Source organism: Geotrypetes seraphini, chromosome 15 (genome assembly GCF_902459505.1).
Source record: "Geotrypetes seraphini chromosome 15, aGeoSer1.1, whole genome shotgun sequence".
In the NCBI taxonomy this organism is placed as follows: domain Eukaryota; kingdom Metazoa; phylum Chordata; class Amphibia; order Gymnophiona; family Dermophiidae; genus Geotrypetes; species Geotrypetes seraphini.
In genome coordinates this window covers 20312432-20330426 of record NC_047098.1, presented here as the reverse complement: position 1 = coordinate 20330426, position 17995 = coordinate 20312432, and the positions used below count along the sequence as shown (strand labels likewise).

Genomic DNA, 17995 nt, shown 5'->3' with positions numbered 1-17995 from the left:
AGTACAGACTCCTACGGAACTCCGCTCGTGACCTTCCTCCAGCCCGTGTAGTGACCCTTCACTCCAACTCTCTGTCTCCTGCCTGCCAACCAGTGTTTGACCCATCTGTGTACGTCCCCTTCCACCTCGTGGTTCCACAGCTTCCTAAGTAGCCGCTCATGGGGTACCTTGTCAAAGGCCTTTTGGAAGTCAAGGTAAATGATGTCTACGGGTTCCCCTTTGTCCAACTGGCTGTTCACCCCCTCAAAGAAGTGCAGTAAGTTTGTTTGGCACAATCTTCCCTTGCAGAAGCCATGTTGGCTCGCTTTCATCAGCCCATTTTTTTCGATGTGCTCACAGATGCTGTCCTTTATCAGTGCTTCTACCATCTTGCCTGGAACCGATGTCAAACTTACCAGCCTATAGTTTCCCGGGTCTCCTCTTGACCTCTTTTTAAAGATAGGTGTAACATTTGCTATCTTCCAGTCCTCTGGAATCTCTCCAGTTTTCAAGGATAGGTTGCAAACTCGTTGGGAGTATTCCCGCTATCTCATTTCTTAGTTCTTTTAGTACCCTAGGGTGGATTCCGTCCGGGCCTGGTGATTTGTCGCTTTTCAATCTATCTATCTGTTGGAGGATATCCTCATGGCTCACCTCTATTGTTGACAGTTTTTCTTCTTGATCACCATGGAAGATCACGTCGGGTTCTGGTACACTGGATGTGTCCTCGCTTGTGAAGACTGACGAGAAGAATTTGTTTAACTTAAATCCTCTTCCCTTATTTCTCCTTTGTTTTATTTTTTTTACTTCTTTATCTTCATTTGTCATCGTCACCCCCAGGGCTGTGGAGTTGGTAGATAAATGTTCCGACTCCGACTCCTCAGTTTTTTGTACTTCAGACTCCGACTCCAGGTACCCGAAATTTCCTCCGACTCCTTGACTCCGACTCCACAGCACTGGTTAATTTTCAGATCGTTAAAATGGAATGTCAAGTTGAGAGAAATGAGCATTTTCGACACCACCTTCTTTTTGCTTTTAATCAAGGTTGGCTGCAGAAGCTGCTCGCAACATTTGTGCTGTGTATATAGTGGGTGCTATAGCTGAAAGAATCGCTCGTGATTGGTATGCCAAGTTCAAAAATGGAGTCGGTAGATAAATGTTCGACTCAGACTCCTCAGTTTTTTGTACTTCTGACTCCGACTCCAGATACCCGAAATTTCCTCCGACTCCACAGCCCTGGTCCTCCCCCCCTTGATGCGTTACCATAGATGTTGCTTCCTTTTCTTCAATGATTGTAGTTCATCCCCCTTTCCTTTTGTATCGGCATGAATTTGTACGTATATTTTATTTATTTATTTTAACAAATTGTCTTATCGTTTGTCCCCTTATTAATTTGTAAGATGCATTGAAATGTTTGATATTGCCTGTACATCAAATTTTAACAAAACTTGAAACTTCATTACAGGGGCTCCGAAAAGTCGAAGATATCAGCAAAGCTGAAGATAGATGAGGGAAGAAGGCAGTGTATAGTACACAGTACTTTAAACGCACACCGGTGGCTGGTCAGGGCTGTACTCCCTTCTTAAAACCCCCTTTTCTAACCACCCCCTCCCTTAGCCGAAAAACACTAGCGCCTCTGACAGGTACAGGCTCGGGCTGTTGCGGGGAGGGTGGAAGTAGGAAGATGCCGGGTCTGTGCTGTCATTAGCACGCCCATAGGAAGGGAAGGCTCGTGGCCGGGGAACTCTTAAGCGCTCGTGCTCACTTGGCTGCTGTAATTAAGTAAATGGAGGCTGGGGGGGAAGCCGGAGGACACTGCTGCTGCACTTCTCAATTGACCCTCCCCTCTCAAGCAGGAGCGGCAGCAGCCATCCAGCAAGAGGTAGCACTGCCACTCCTGCTTTAGGGGGCAAGGGGGGAGGGTCAGTCACCGAATCACCAGACCGAATTTTTTTTTTTTTTTATTGATTCGAATCGATTCACCCGAAGTGAATTGGTGAATCGATTCGAGTTGGAAATCGGGCAGCACTACTCCCCAGTCATTAGTAGCAGTATAGAAGCTTTCAATAAACAAACGTATGCTAGCATTCCACCAGTTAGAGAAAGCCGTACCTTGGACAAGTTTGGCCACAGACTATTTCAGAACTCCATGCTCACTCGTCACATTCCGAGTTAAAATCTTTACAGGACATTTTACTTCAAGCAACTGATACAATTTTCTCACTATGAATAATAAATTTCAGGAGACCAGATGGCTTTCAAAAACACATATCTCCTTGAAACTAGAAAATTTATGGCAAGATCCTTGTTTTGATGCCTTCGATGTCACCTCTATTGCTATGCATAGGCAAATGTGAGGGTATCAGATTTAGATCTACATGTCCAAGATAATCAGCAAAATTCCAGACACCTAGGCATTACAATCCTAAGCATCCGTCTACTTCCTACAAAAGACGGTACACTCAGCCAGCTTCAATTTCTAGGGCTCCAGTACAGAAACACCTTAGACAACAGCTTTCTCAGAAATCTCAGCCTCAATCTCAACAGAAATCAACTTAGGTCTTTTGACTTACTCATAGAGCCTAGCCACCGTTCTTCCGTCTCAGCTCTCTCCCTAGATCATCGGAGGTTGATTCACCCACTATCACCATCACTGGTCTCTCATCACAAATGAACCCTTGGTCTTATGTGTGGTGAAAGGCTACACTTCGTCTATGAGAAAACCCTCCAAGAATAGCTCCAAGAGAGTACTCTTTCAATTCTCACTAGACCTCCCTCCATCAGAAACTCTTGGCCCTACTGCAGCTCAATGCCCTTGAACCAGTATCTTCTCAGCAGAGGCGGACAGGGGTTCTACTCCAAATTCTTCCTCATACTGAAAGACATGAGATCTGTGTCTGATTCTTGACTTCCGTGCTCTCAACAAATATTTAGTCAATGAGAAATTCCACAAGATTTTCCTAGGAATCTTGTATCCCCTCCTGGAGAAGAATGACTGTCTTTGCTCTGGACCTCAAAAGAAGCATATACACATTTCCATTCTTCCAACCCACAGAAAGCATCTACGCTTTAGAACAGAAGCAGTGTTACCTTTTGGCCTAGCATCAGCACCCAGAGTATTCACAAAGTTTTTAAATTTAGTATCTGCAATACTCTGCACTTATGGCTCTCATGTATTCCCTTATCTGGACAACTGATTGATAAAGGCGTCGTCACCTCAAGCTGCTCCATCCGCCATCAACTCAACCATATGTCTTCTAGAACTTCTAGGGTTTGCAGTCAACTACCAGAAATCCCATTTCCAACCAACCCAGAATATGGAATTTATTGGGGCTCTACTGGACACAACTCAAACTCATACTTCCTTCCATTCTCCAAACCATCGCAACATGCGACTTTTAGGATACATTGGCATCAACAGTCCACGTAATCCCATTTGCATGTCTACATCTCAGAGATGCTCAATGGACTCTTGCCTCTCAGTGGTCACAAGTCAGAAAGTCAGATCCACTCTCTTTAACAGCTCCAGGTCTCCTCTCCCACTACATCAATTCCTTCGGTGGTGGTTGAAACAAACAAATCTGTCAAAAGGCCTATTGTTCCATGTTCCTCCATATCCGAAGATACTAACAGATGTCTCCATATATGGGGAGCCCATTTAGATGGCTTTCGCACTCACGGCACTTTGAGTATTCAAGAGAAATCTTTTCACATTAATCTTCTAGAGCAGTGTATCGTAAACTGTGTGCCATGGCACACCAGTGTGCCTCCTGAGATTTCAGGTGTGCAGCGGTACCCTGGGTAAGAGGAGAGATGCCAGCACCAGCTGACTGTCTACAGAACATGCCTCTTGCGAAGAGAGGCACATCCTGTTAGCAATCTCCCGACGCCGGCACCTCTTCTCTCTGCCGGCCCTTCTCCTCTCAGCGCAAGGCCTGTTTGAAGGGCCTTTGCGCAATAAGATCCAGAAGATTCACCTCGAGTTCTCAACAAGGCTGCTTTCCTTCTCTCCCTTCATCTGACCCTTCTGCTAATATCCTTTCAACATCTATCCCCTCTCCTCCTTCCCCGAGATCACTGAAGAGGAAACCATAGATTTTCCAAATCCACTGCCATCTAAAACTGAATAGAGCTAAAAATGGAGCTGCTCATCTTCACGTCTAAACCAACCCCCCACTTTCTTTGTTCCCTGTCTCTGTAGACAATATTATCATCGCTCCTGTTTTGTCTGCTCGTAATCTCAGGGTCATCTGACTCCTCTCCATCACCCAAATAAAACAATATCACTAAAACATGCCACCACTTCCTCTATAATACCATAATCTGACCCTTCCTCTTATGATCACACTACCAAAACCCTTATCCACGCTCTCATCACCTCACGCTTAGACTACTGCAACTCATTACTCTTAGGCCTTCAGCTTAGCCATCTCGCTCCCCTCCAATTAGTCTAGAATTTGGCTGCAACTCGTATTTCTAAAGTCACTTCATTGGCTTCCCATCCATTTCCGAATACAAGAAACCCTTACTGACCTACAAATGCACTCACTCGGCTGCCCTTCACTATCTCTTCCTTTGTTCCCCCGCGAGCTCTGCTCAGATGGCAAGTTCCTCCTATCTGTACCCTTCTCTTCCTCTGCCAGCTCTAGACTCCATCCCCTTGCTGCGCCATATGCTTGGAACAAGCTGCCCAAATCCCTACAGTGGGCTCCGCCTCTGGCAGTGTTCAAAGCCCAGTTACAATCCCACTTCTTTAACATAGAAACATGATGGCAGATAAACTAAGAACCGAAAGGCATATGTGTGGTATATAAATAAAGAATCATGTTATGTTATAAAGGCCCATCTAGTCTGCCCATCTACAGCAACCATTCTCTCTCTCTCTCTCTCTCTCTGAGAGATCCCACGTGACTATCCCAGGCCCTTTTGAATTCAGACACAGTCTGTCTCCACCACCTCTTCTGGGAGACTGTTCCACGCATCTACCACCCTTTCTGTAAAATAGTATTTCCTTGGATTACTCCAAAGCCTATCACCTCTTAACTTCATTCTCTGCCCTCTCATTGCAGTTCCTTTCAAATTAAACAGACTCGACTCATTTAAATTACATAGGTATTTAAACATCTCTATCATATCTCCTCTCTCCCGTCTTTCCTCCAAAGTATACATATTGAGATCTTTAAGTCTGTCCCCATACGCCTGATGATGAAGACCACATACCATTTTAGTAGCCTTCCTCTGGACCGACTCCCATCCTTTTTATATCTTTTTGAAGGGGTGGCCTCCAGAATTGTACACAATATTCTAAATGAGGTTTCACCAAAATCTTATACAGGGGCATCAATACCTCCTTTTTCCTACTAGCCATACCTTTCCCTATACAACCTAGCATCCTTCTAGCTTTTGCCATCACCTTTTCAACCTGTTTGGCCACCTTAAGATCATCACATACAATCACACCCAAGTCCCGCTCTTCTGTCGTGCACATAAGCTCTTCACTCCCTAATCTGTACCGTTCCCTCGGGTTATTTGCATTCCCTCTAATTCTTCTAATAGGAAACAATGATCTCTGGTTTCCCCTTCTCATCAGTGTCAGGGAACCCATTCCACTATGGATTTTTCCAACTCTGTTGACTCAGAATGAAGGATCCCCACTTCATCCCAATCTATGTTCCCTAGCTAAAGATGAATTTACTCTCTCTACTGAGTGAGAGGGAGAGCTTTTCCAGGTCTAGGACTTTAAGAGACTGAGAAACTCTGCTTGCACATTTTCCACTCCGGCCATGTGTGCCGCAGAGAGCCTGCGGCACCAGCTGGGGGCAGGCATCCTCGTCCACCAGGGGACCACGGCACAATCTAGGGAAGGGGTGTCAAAACTCAATTACATAAGTGTCCGAAATCTAAAACTTAGGCTAAGTCGCGGGCCAAATTTTTTATTAAGATATTTAGGGATCTTTTTATTCAGGTACGCTGATTTAGCGCATGCTAAATGCACAAATCCGAAAGGGGTCTCAAGGCACCAAAGCCACTGAAAAAGCAAAAAAAAAAGAAAGAAAAAGCAGAGCAGAAGCACTTTTGTATAGTTCGCTTGCAGAAATAAAGACTATAGGGGGGGGGGTTTGTGTTCCTCAGCTAAGTGGGAGGAGCAGAGGAAAAACATGTGGTTTTCTGCAAGACCCAGGTCACGGGTTGAGATAAAACACTTATTATACTGAATTTGAAATGGATGTTAACAGCACAATTAAGTATAAGCACCAAAGCAACTGAATGGATTAGAAATGAAGTAGTAATGTAGTAAATGATAGCAGGTAAGTGGGAGGTTACCAGTTGCAGCACACAGTCCTTAGTTTATTTTAAAAAATTTCTCACCCACTTAGACCTAAGTGGTTTACAAAATACAATCAAATAAATATAACATAACAAGTACATAATCACACAGTATCTTTCCAAGGTTCTCATATTACATGATTACTCAGTTAGCGAAGGCTTCCATAAACAAGGTTGTTTTAAGTACCTTCTTGAAGTTTTTGTATATCCATAAGTAATCTTAAAGATCCCTTAAGATTATTCCAGAGAGATACCCCTGCTATTGAAATTACTGATGTTCTTGTGCTTTCATAATGAACATGAAGGAATTAATTTGTACATAGTCGCATTGTTCCCTCAGATCTCAGAGACCTGTTCTGTTGACCATTTTCATAAATGCTGGAACACAATTCTGCATGTGCTCTCTAGCGGTAGCTCACCACCAGCACAAAAAAGTGTGCAGTTAGAGCAGCAAAAAATTCTGACATCAGTATCTCTAAATCCATAATCCAGAAAATATTTAATATTGTATAATATGCAAGAAAGTCATGTGATTGAGGGACTAACTATTGTGTACCAGCATTTGAGATGTGTAAACAAAAACCAAAACCCTCCGAAACAACCATTCCAGTGACATCACTGGTGTAAGGGCTTGAACAGCCTAAAATTCAAGAGCTACAGACAGATCTGCATGCCCACATACATCTTCAGTATGCAAAAAAAAAATAAAAAAATAAAAAAAAATATATATATATATATACATACACATACATATTACAGATCCTGAGAATCTGACCTGTTTGTGGTGTATGAGGCCTGAACTTAGATAAGCCTGATCTACAGAATATAGAAAGCACACATTGGAGAACTGGGTGCCAGTCTTCCAAGGGAGACCCTGGACTGGCCTAGCAAGACTCAAGGAAAATAATTAACTAGGTATAAGTATAACCTTTCTTTACATCCAGCTAGACCAGGCTTATGCCAGACAAATTTGGATGATCTGTCCCGATACATGGTGAGAGACAAAGAAAAGTGGCCAAATCCAGCACAGGGGAAAGGAGCCTGATGCTGGACAGACTTAGACGATCTGTATCTAGAATGTGGTGAGAGGCCAGGTGAAGGTTCAACAATTCCAGGGTGTTGATCATTTTATTGTCACACAACACAATACAAAAATTGTGGTTTCAAATAGAGAATGACACGGTGGCAGGTTACCCGCGGCTAGCCGCGTTTAGCCGTGGGTAACCTGCTGAAACGGGGAAGAAAAAATAGTGGCCTCTGCGGGACAGGGACAAGGCCATTCACCGCCCCGTGGAGCGGTGAATGGACTTGTCCCCGCAGTGAGGCAATCAAGGATCGCGCGGTCCCCGCCATCTCCCTCCCTCCCTCCTCCTTACCGCCGGTTGAATTTCTGCCGGTCCATGCGGGAAAAAAAAAAAAAAGCCTCTTTCCTTTTCCCCTGCTCTTACCGCCATGCTCATGCTGCAGCTACTAAAGCCGACAGGAAGTCTTTCCGACGTCAATTCTGACGTCAGAGAGGACGTTCTGGGCCAGCCAATCGCTGCCTGGCTGGCCCAGAACGTCCTCTCCGACATCAGAATTGAGTCATAGGCTTGAACCTACCCTCAATCACTAAATTTTATTTCAAAACAATTTCTCATATTTTTTTCTTTTTATAAAAATGGATTTAATCTAAGTAGAATCTAAAATCAGATAGTAATTACCGGTAGTTTCCTCTTTATAGTTTCTTCAATTTCTTGCTTAACAACTACCAACTCATTTCCAAAAACAGAATTGGCAGACTAGTGCAAGCATTAATAAAATATTTTGACCCATTGTTCAAAATAATTCATGATTCAGAGCAATTCATTATTCAGAGTAATTCTCAATACTTGTCTGAAAAAATGCTCCTATGATTTATAGCATTTTATCAGTGGCAATAGAAATTTTAACCGCTGCACTTTTTATTTTGCTAATCATCCAATGTGGCTGTAGGGAAAGAAACAAAATATAGTGAGGAGAGAAATTCCATTACTACTGTCAGGAGAATGTAGCAAGAGCTGGAAAAACTACTCCGTCATGGAGAGAAAAGTGTAAGGTGAATAGAGGTCAGCGCTCGAGGTTCACAGACTCGAAGAGTGGAAGTGAAAGAGTAGAAGTAGTACTTTCCAAGAAAGGTAGTGAAAATCAAAACAAGCAGAGGTCTGAATGGAAAAAATATCAGTGAAAAAGGAGATCACAATCTACTGGAGAAGGTTTGATCGGAGGTTTAGAATTTCTGAATGCTTCCATAAATGTAGAAATGAATGGATTGCTCAGGGAGAGGTTTATGGCTGAAAGGAAATATTGGAGGAACTGATAGCAGTGAGTTGAAGCATGATCTAAAGAAATCTGACCTTAAACCGTCAATGTGAACTGGAAAAAAAAATACATATATATTTTTTAAAGGGCGTTTATTATATACCCTTGAAGTAGAAACAAAAAACAAGTTAGTCAGGACAACCAAGGAGCTGGATGAATGATGGTAGCTATTTGTCAGTTGAGTTTGAGTAACACTCTTGCAACTAGACGGTAAAAAAATGTAGACCTTGAAGAGACAATTTGGGCTTATACCCATGTCAGTAAGCACTTAGATTTAACAACCTTATCTTTCTGTCCATCAGCAGAAATGCATACCGGAATGTTTGTGCAATCTAGAAGAAAATCATCATCCTCTATAACTTTGGGCTTCCGGCTGACGAAACTTCTTCGGATACAACCCATCATTTGTCTAGCCTTGGATGAAGCTTTCTCCACTTGATTGGCAGTCTTCATGTCTTCACTAATGATCACTCCCAAGTCCTGTTCTGCTGCAGTTCTTGCTAAGGTCTCACCATTTAGGGTGTAAGTTCTGCATGGATTTCTGCTGCCACTTTTTGGCATTAAAACTTAGTTGCCAAGTTGAGGACCACTGCTCCAGTAAGAGTAGGTCCTGCGTCTAGTCGGACACTGTGCTATTGCCTACTATGTTGCATAGTTTGGCGTCATCGGCGAATAATGTAATTTTCCCTTGAAGCCCCTGAGTCAGGTCCCTTAGGAAGATATTAAATAAGATCGGACCCAGTACCGAGCTCTGCGGTCCTCCACTGATCACTTCTGACATTTCGGAGAGAGTACCGTTCATCACCACCCTCTGAAGTCTACCTTCGAGCCAGTCTTTTACCCATGCAGTTAACGTTTCTCTTAATCCCATCGAACTCATCTTGCTCAATAACCTGCGGTGTGGAACACTATCGAAAGCCTTGCTGAAGTCCCAAGTACACGACATCCAGGAACCCCCCCATATCCAGCTTTTTTGTTACCCAGTCAAAGAAGCTGATCAGATTGGACTGGCAGGTCCTTCCCGTTGTAAATCCATGTTGATGGGGATCTCATAGATTCTCATTGTTCAGGATTGTGTCTAATTTGTGTTTGATTAGCGTTTCCATAATTTTACACACTATCGATGTGAGACTCCTGGTCTGTAACTCCGTCCTGCATCCCTTTTTGTGAAGTGGAATTACGTTAGCTGTTTTACAGTCCAATGGGACTCTTCCTGTACTTAGGGAAAGATTGAAGAGCGCGGATAACGATTCCGCCAGGACATCACTCAATTCCCTAAGCACCCTGGGATGTATTTTGTCTGGTCCCATGGCTTTGTTCACTTTGAGTTTTTAAAGTTCATAGTAGACACTGTTGGACGTAAACTCAAAATCTCGAAACGGGTCTTCCGAGCTTTCCCTTGTCTACAGCTTCGGACCGGATCCCGGCTCCTCGCAGGTAAAGACTGAGCAGAAGTATTTATTTAGTAGTTCGGCTTTATCGGAGTCCGATTCTACATGATTCCCATCTGATTTCTTAAGGCGCACTATCCCATCTGTGTTCCTTTTTCTGTCACTAATATACCTGAGGAAGGATTTATCCCCTTTAATGTTCTTTGCAAGATTCTCTTCCATCCGGAGTTTGGCCTCTCTGACTGCTGTTTTGACAGCTCTAGACTTGGCCAGATAGTCTTCCTTACTCTCTCGCTTTCCTGATTGTTTGCAGGAGATAAATGCTTTTCTTCTTTTTTACGAGGTCCGAGATCTCCGCAGAGAACCAATGAGGTTTATTGTTTCTCTGCCATTTACTTACTGTTTTTATATAGAGGTTGGTTGCTTCGTGTAGGGTAGATTTCAGAGCTGACCACATTACCTCTACATTATCTGTTGTGGCCTGGTTTTGCAGGTGATGGGACTTCAATTAGTTAATCATATCAAAGAAAGATAATGAAAAAGAAGTGTTGGTGTTACAACTACTGAACGTTAGTAAAGACCATGGACAAAGAAACTAGGCAAAAGAGTATTATGAGATGTGAAAGCAAGTGAGCTGCATGTGCATATGAAGATATAGGCGAATGCCTGTTAGAGGCCTAGAAAGAACAAAAATAGACTATATGGGAAGAAATATGTCATTAGGGTCAGTATGCAATCCTGATTAGGATGTATAAGTGGCCTCCTCCTCCACTATAGCCACGCCCATTCCTCCAGATCCTTCAGAATAAGGAAGTAGTTGGAGTAGAACTTGGTTTCTGCTTTCAAGTTTCTGTTCTTTCCTTTTCTTAAGAGAGTCACCAGCTCTACAGCAAGTTTCAGACTTCTTGAAGAAACAGAATTGAAACAGACAACTCTGGAAGAGTAGTGTGGAGGACCTTGAAGAAGCACAACAGGTAAGCCCTCTTGTATCACTTAAAAAAGTTAAGTGATAGTAGATATGAGAGCCAGCGTTGATGGCATAATGGAAGATGACTTCCAATGGGCCGAAGAGGGGGTAGAATAGGTTAAAAAATGGGTATGCACTGTAGAGGCATGTGGAAAGGACTACTCTCATGAGTGGCACTGGAAAGTGCATGAAGAACCTGGTTGATCCTGCTGAGAAATTGATTGCCCCTTTTGACCCCCTTTATTAGAGCTGGCGCCTGGGCGGAGTCAGAGATGGATCAGATGGAGGTCTGACGAATCCGGTAGCAGATAGCTCAGGCTCAGGGAAAGTGCACCCTGAGGTCCGAGTTCAAGTGGCTAACCCCAGGCAATGTCCTGTAGAAGACAGGCAAAGGAGCTGCAGTGAGGTACACAACGGAAGAGGTGATCCAAACTGAAAAGGCTCTACATCCTTATAAGAAAATATTGGATTCCTCCGATAGTGCTCCTATTGAGGAAGGTTGGAGCTATACGTAGAAGAACTTTGGTAAACTTGAGCTACAGGAGAGTGTGTGCAGCGGAGAAAAAATCCCATATGAAGTGCGGTGGGATAGGTGTGTGGATTGCAAAGGTAGATCAATGGTACCGACGCGCCGGTCCAAGATACGGAAAATTCCACTTGTGGAGGCCAATGATGCACATGGCCAGGTTACAACCAATGCAGTTGGCGGATGGCATGCATCATCTTACTCAATGCTAAAGACACCTTGCATATCTAGAAGCAGTACAGTGGATAGAAAACTTGCCATGCTAAGCAATATATGTTCATGTTTTATTAGAACTTGTTATACTGCTTCAGCATAAGACAGATCTAAGTGGTTTACCATACAAATATTTTATGAAAGGAACTCCATTAAAGATAGGAAATAGAGAATGACAAGGGGGACTGTTTACTGCAGTAAACCGCGGGTCACCACAATAAATCCACAGGAATGGAGACATTTGGAACTGGTTTATCACAGGAGTGGGGAAAAGACCTTTCACTGCCCCACGGGAATGGGGATAAGACCTTTCACAGCCCTGCGGGAGCGGTGAAAAGTCTTACTCCTGTGGTAAAAAAAATTGCGCCCATGTCACTCGGCATCTTCTCCCCAGCTCCTCTTGCGTCTATTTTACCTTCAGGAGCCAGCCTTGCCATGATGAAGACAGAAGGAAACTAAAACCAAAGTCCGAGACCAATGTGATTTGAAGAATAAAATTACCAGACAACAAAAAGAAAAAAAAAAAATTATATTTTGTGATTAGAATATTTCAGATTTGAAATATGTATTCTGCTAGAGCTAGTATTAGACATACCTGGGGACAGCAAAGTTCAGGCTGTGCTTCTTTAGCTTCCAGCTGGCTTAGGGCTCTCTCTCTGACCAGGGGGCAGTTGCCCTAGTTGCACTCCCCTAACATTAATCTTGCCATGTGTGACTAAAGTATTCTGTTAGCTTGATTTTTCTATGTACATAAGAACATAAGAAGTTGCCTCCGCTGGGTCAGACCAGAGGTCCATCGTGCCCAGCAGTCTGCACCTGCGGCGGCCCATCAGGCCCATGACCTGTAATGTGATCCTTCTCTAAGCCCTTTGATCCCTTTTATCCTTCTATCCATACTCTATTTAAAACCAATCTCTACCTCTATCTGTATCCCTCAATCCCCCTATCGTTCAGGAATTTATCCAATCCTTCTTTGAACCCCCGTAGTGTACTCTGTAGTAATTTGTTTTGTTCAGTTTTCACAATAGTGAAGGGGATATTTGTGAAAGGGAGGGGAGATGGGTTTTGTTGAACCTTGCTGTTTTATTTGTATTTATAAAATGACAATTGTCAGAGGAGAAGCTTCCGCCCACACACATGCAACTGCAGGGCGGCTTCACCGGCATCAGTTTCTTTTCTAAGCATTGACAGAAAGGGCGACATTTATTAATAAGTTTGCCATTACTGTCGCAATTTGATTGTGCCAATAATTTGCCTACTCATTAATTATAAGATATCATGGTATTTTGTATGTCATAAACTCCTAGGTAATAAGGGCATGTTTAATGGGTAGCCAATTTCTGAGAAACACATGAGGCTGGTCATCAACAGAGTGGGTGCATAGGGAGACTGACTGGGGCGATAGGATAAGTGGTGAGGGGGCCCGTTCACTACTTCTATGGGTAAAATATCAGTGCATTTAGGGTCTGTTTTACTAAACATTTTCCCTCAAAGAAAGAATGGGAATCAGCCTTAGTAAATCAAATCCATTCCAAAGAAGCTGCTGCAGATTTCACAGAAGATCCCAGCCACTGGCTCTAAGTTTTTGAGCTGCATCTTAAACTCAAAACAATTATCAAGGCCTCACCAAGTTAGCAGATATTTACAGCCCAATGCACTTTTAGCGGAGCTGTACATGAACCTTGAAGTGCAATATGGTATGTAGTAATACACAGCCAAACAAACTATTAATACAACTACTTACAAGTGTCAATTTGAAAAGCCATGCAAGATTCACCATACTTTTAGTGTTACCAGAAAACATTTTGAGAATTTTCACTTGCAACCATATATATGTTGCAAGTGAAAAGTATAACTGTTTGAAGAGAAAAAAAAAAGTGTGCAACCCCATATGCTATATTTTTAACATTCAGGGCAGTTAAGGAATGATCTGCTCAAGCTTGTGTACACTACTTTTAATCTGAATAGTGAAATACAGTATCTTCCTGGTGCAAGGAAAGCAACATGTCTCTTCTATGGCTCTTATGGAAGATCTGCATCTCCAAATGTTTACTTGCCATTGTTGCTCTTGTTCAACATTAAGTTGCCTAAAGCAGTCGTTTCGCCATCTGCCAATTAAAGTTAATGTGTAAATGTGGAAACACTGATTTCTTCCTATTATGCAAATGTTACTCAATTCTAAAGTCTTAGAATTGGAGACTTATAAAGTACCAACGTTAACCTTTAAGACAGAAAGTGTATTAAGGTTAGTTAACGTGTGTAATAAAGCACTTTGAAAAATATGGAAAACGCATCAACATTTTTTTTCTTTTACATTTAAGTGCATTTTGCAAGTCCACAAAGAACCAGGATATGCCAAAAAATTTACACCCTCAAAATCAAAAGGACCAGAAGAGTGTAAATAAAAAACAGATGTTGAGAAATTGAGAAGTAACCATCTGAAGTTACAAGGTAGGACAAAGTTTCCCCCCCCCCCAAGTACTAAACCACCATACCCTCCCCCTTATCTGTAGGTGTTCTGTGCTAAATAAGTTTCAACGTATGATAATACAACAAACTGTACATAGATGTGCACATATAACCTAAAATCCCTTAAGACAAGACAACTCATATACGGGGAGAAAAAAAAAAAACAGGAAGAAGCACTTGTCAGATATTGGGAAACTCATTAGAACAAATACTTGCTGCGAAGACTATAGTGTCGAAACACGGCCTGTGTTGGGTGGGTTCAAATGCTCTCAAGTGTATTAGGTCCTAAACATTTTCATGTGGATTATTAAGTTGTTTTAATAAAGCCTTCATCTTGGACATCGACCCTCCACAAGTCTCTTGCTCTGAAGGCAGAAAGCCAGAATCCGTCTCATTACCAAGATGATCGGTGTGGGGGTAGTTCCCCTGCCTGTTTAACTTCTTCCCCGCCCTGCCACGTTACATCTCACCCCCCCCCCCCAATCTAAAGGCCAATCTCAGCCCCAACACAAATCTTGGGGCCGATGAGAAAATCCCCAAATACAAGGGAGCGCCTTTCGTTGGGCCTTAACTGCCAACGAGGCAACACTACTACCCTCTCAGGGCGGAGCAGCTAAGCCACCCGGATCCGCTTCAGTAAAATTCATTTCGCCGGTGATGGGAAACTCCCCCCCCCCCCCCCGAAAACCGCCTCGATGGACCGGAGAAAAAGACGGGGGGATGGGTGGAGGGGGGAGAAAGAGCCCGAGCCGGCGCCATGATAGAGCGAACCTTGTCCCTCGGCCGGACCTCCTTCCTCACCTCAGGATGTTGTGAGCCTCCATGCTCCGGTTCTGGTTGCTCGAACACACCACGGCCACCCTCAGCGGCGACAGCGGCATTTTCCTGCCCTTTCCCTCCCCTGCCCCCTCCCCGAGCCACCGGCTGCTACACCCGATACCGGGAGAAGGGCAGCCACCACGACAGCTGCGGCGACTTCTCTCTCTCTCTCGCTCACCAAATCAATTTTACTTTAGTCTTAATTTAACTTAAGGGCCAAAAGAAAAGAAAAGAAAGAAAAAGAGTTGCTGCCAAAAGGAAAACGCTGCTGACGAAGTTCTCAACCCTCGGACAAAATGGCGCCTGAACCAGGGCCGGAAGTGATGTCACAGCCTTATGATGGCGGAAGCCGGACGCGCTTGGCTATTATGTCATGGTGGGAGGTGACAGATTAAGTCACGCTAGAAGGTAATAAAATGCAACGACATACACACACTACTGGAAATCTGGCAGTGTTGATGCCTACATAGATTCCCACAGCTTCTGCTTACAAAATGTAACGTTTTGCCTCTTCATCCGCAGTTGGCCAGGGCAGAGATCTACAGTACATGACTTTTGGACGAGTCTGGGGAACAGGATTTTCAGGATTCTCAGGATCTAGGGCAGGCCACCTTAAGAATGACAGCAGTAGGCTGTCTTTCAGTAGGGAATCCCCATGCTCTTTCACCCGTCTCTGTAAAGTACCCCCCCCCTATGATGCAGTACTTTTCTTCTGTGAGTGGGACTGGCAGAAAAGGACCAATGATGTTAGCATAAGGGGAGAGGACTTCCTGCAGAATGACAGAAAATGAGTCAAAACAGTTGGTGTAAGTAACAGACCTAAATTGGAGGCAAGATAGTGGAAGCTGCTGCAGGAAGGCATAAAATGCAATCAATAAGTTCCAGAAAGAAGCAAAATAAATAGCAGACAAAGTGAAGTGAAGGGGTGATGAGGGACAGTGGCGGGAAACATCCATATTCTGTACTCCTGCCCCATCAAAAGCATTGGATCTGTCAGTATCCAGCAGGATCTCCCAGGATCCTGCAATTTGGACCCCCAAAAGGGCTGTATACACCTGGATTCTGCATCTTTCACAACCTATAAGTGAGGAAACATCCATTCCGTGCACTCCTTCCCTATCAAAAGCAGAGGACCTGCCAGAATCCTGAAGGATGTGCGGAATCCTTCAGGATCCTGCAATTCTGACCCCAGGAAGGGCTTTATCCCCCTGGATTCAGCACCCTTCACCACCTATGAGGCAGGAAATATCCATTCCCAGCACCCCTTCCTATCAAAAACACAGGATACGCAGGATCATGCAGGATGTACCAGGATCCTGCAATTCTGACCCCAGGAAGGGCTGTATCTCCCTGGATTCAGCACCCTTCACCACCTTTAAGGCAAGAAACATCCATTCCCTGAACTCTTCCCCATCAGAAGCACATGACCTGCCAGGATCCTGCAGGATGTGTCAGGATCCTGTAATTCCGACACCAGAAAGGGCTGGATTCAGCACCCTTCACCACCTATATGGCAGGAAACATCCATTCCTTATACTCTTTCCCCATCAAAAGCACAGGATCCTTCAGGAGGTGTCAGGATCCTGCAATTCTGACCACAGGAAGGATTGTACCTCCCTGGATTCAGCACCTTTCACCACCTATAAAGCTTCTGATGGGAAAGGAATGCAGGGAATGGATTTTCTTGCCTTCCCTGCACTCACCCCTTCACTTCACTTTGTCTACTATTTATTTTGCTTCTTTCTGGAACATATTGATTGTATTTTATGCCTTTTTCAGTCCCCCACAATCACTCCCTGCAGCAGTTTCCACTATCTTGCCTACCATTTAGGTCTGTTACTTGCACCAACTGTTTTGACTCATTTTCTGTCATTCTGCAGGAAGTCCCCTCACCTTATGCTGACATCATTGGTTCTTCTCTGCCAATCCTACCCACAGAAGAAAAGTACTGCATCATAGGGGGCGGGACTTTACAGAGACGGTGAAAGAGCATGGGAATTCCCTACTAAATAACAGCCTGCTGTTGTCATAAAAGAGCATGCCATTCTTAAGGTGGTCTGCCTAGATCCTGGAGATCCTGAGAATCCTGGAAATCCTGGTTTTACCCAGACCCACAAGGATAAATATAATTCTGGTGCACAGGGCATACCAGTGGGTTAACTCCTTTAACCTGGAGCTGTGCAGAAGGCATCATCTACAATTTCTTCAGTTCTGCCTCTTTCCTTGATGGGCTGTACTAACTCTCTTCAGTTTTTCCTTTTGCAAGTTAAGGTGTCTTTCAGAGTATGTATTTTATTATTTTTGGGGTTTTTAATCCAAATCTGGAGGGTTTTAGTGCTCAAGAGGACCCCAGTAGCCTACGGCATCTTTGCCTGGGAAAAGACACAGACTCAGCAGCAGTCTGCAGCTAACAGGGCAACCCTTCAGGGAACCTGTTTAGCCAGCCTGCATTTCCATTTGTGGGGCTTGGGGTCCATTCCCCTTGAAGCTAAGCTTGCCCCTGATTAATCAGGCACTTGAGCACAGGCGATTTGGCTCATGGCTGTCTGGGACGAGCTTTAGCATGTGCCAGCTGTGTTCCCTTCCCCCATTGCAACAAGTGGATCTGTGGAGGTCTGAGGTCTCAGTCTGACTTTGGTCCAACTGGCAGCCCAAAGATCGCAGTGTTGTGGACCCTTTCATATGCATGTTTGAGGCTATGGTTTTCTCTAGATTCTAGCTGCAGTGTAAGCTGAAGTAGGTAATAAGCACCAGTACAGCACAATGAGCACCGTATTTCCCCATAAAGGCCACGGCCTATATATGGGTTTTGCAAGTCGGCACAGTGAGTGCGGCTTACAAAACTGGGGCAACCTATACAGTTTTAAAAAATCATCTCTAACCCCTTTCTTCCCTCACTGGACGAACTGGAATCCTGCTCCTCAAATCGCAGCCAGCGGTGCAGGGCAGGAGAGATCTTTCGAT

General features: G+C 44.0%; 1 protein-coding gene across 1 annotated transcript in view; it reads right to left on the bottom strand.

The window, feature by feature from the left end:
* Positions 1-15355, bottom strand: part of SSU72 (SSU72 homolog, RNA polymerase II CTD phosphatase) — a 127136-nt gene extending 111781 nt beyond the window's left edge. The window contains exon 1 of the mRNA XM_033921465.1: positions 15014-15355. Coding sequence (XP_033777356.1) covers positions 15014-15093 — 80 coding nt within the window. The 5' untranslated portion in view covers positions 15094-15355. The remainder of the gene's footprint in view (positions 1-15013) is intronic.
* Positions 15356-17995: the final 2640 nt, after the last annotated feature.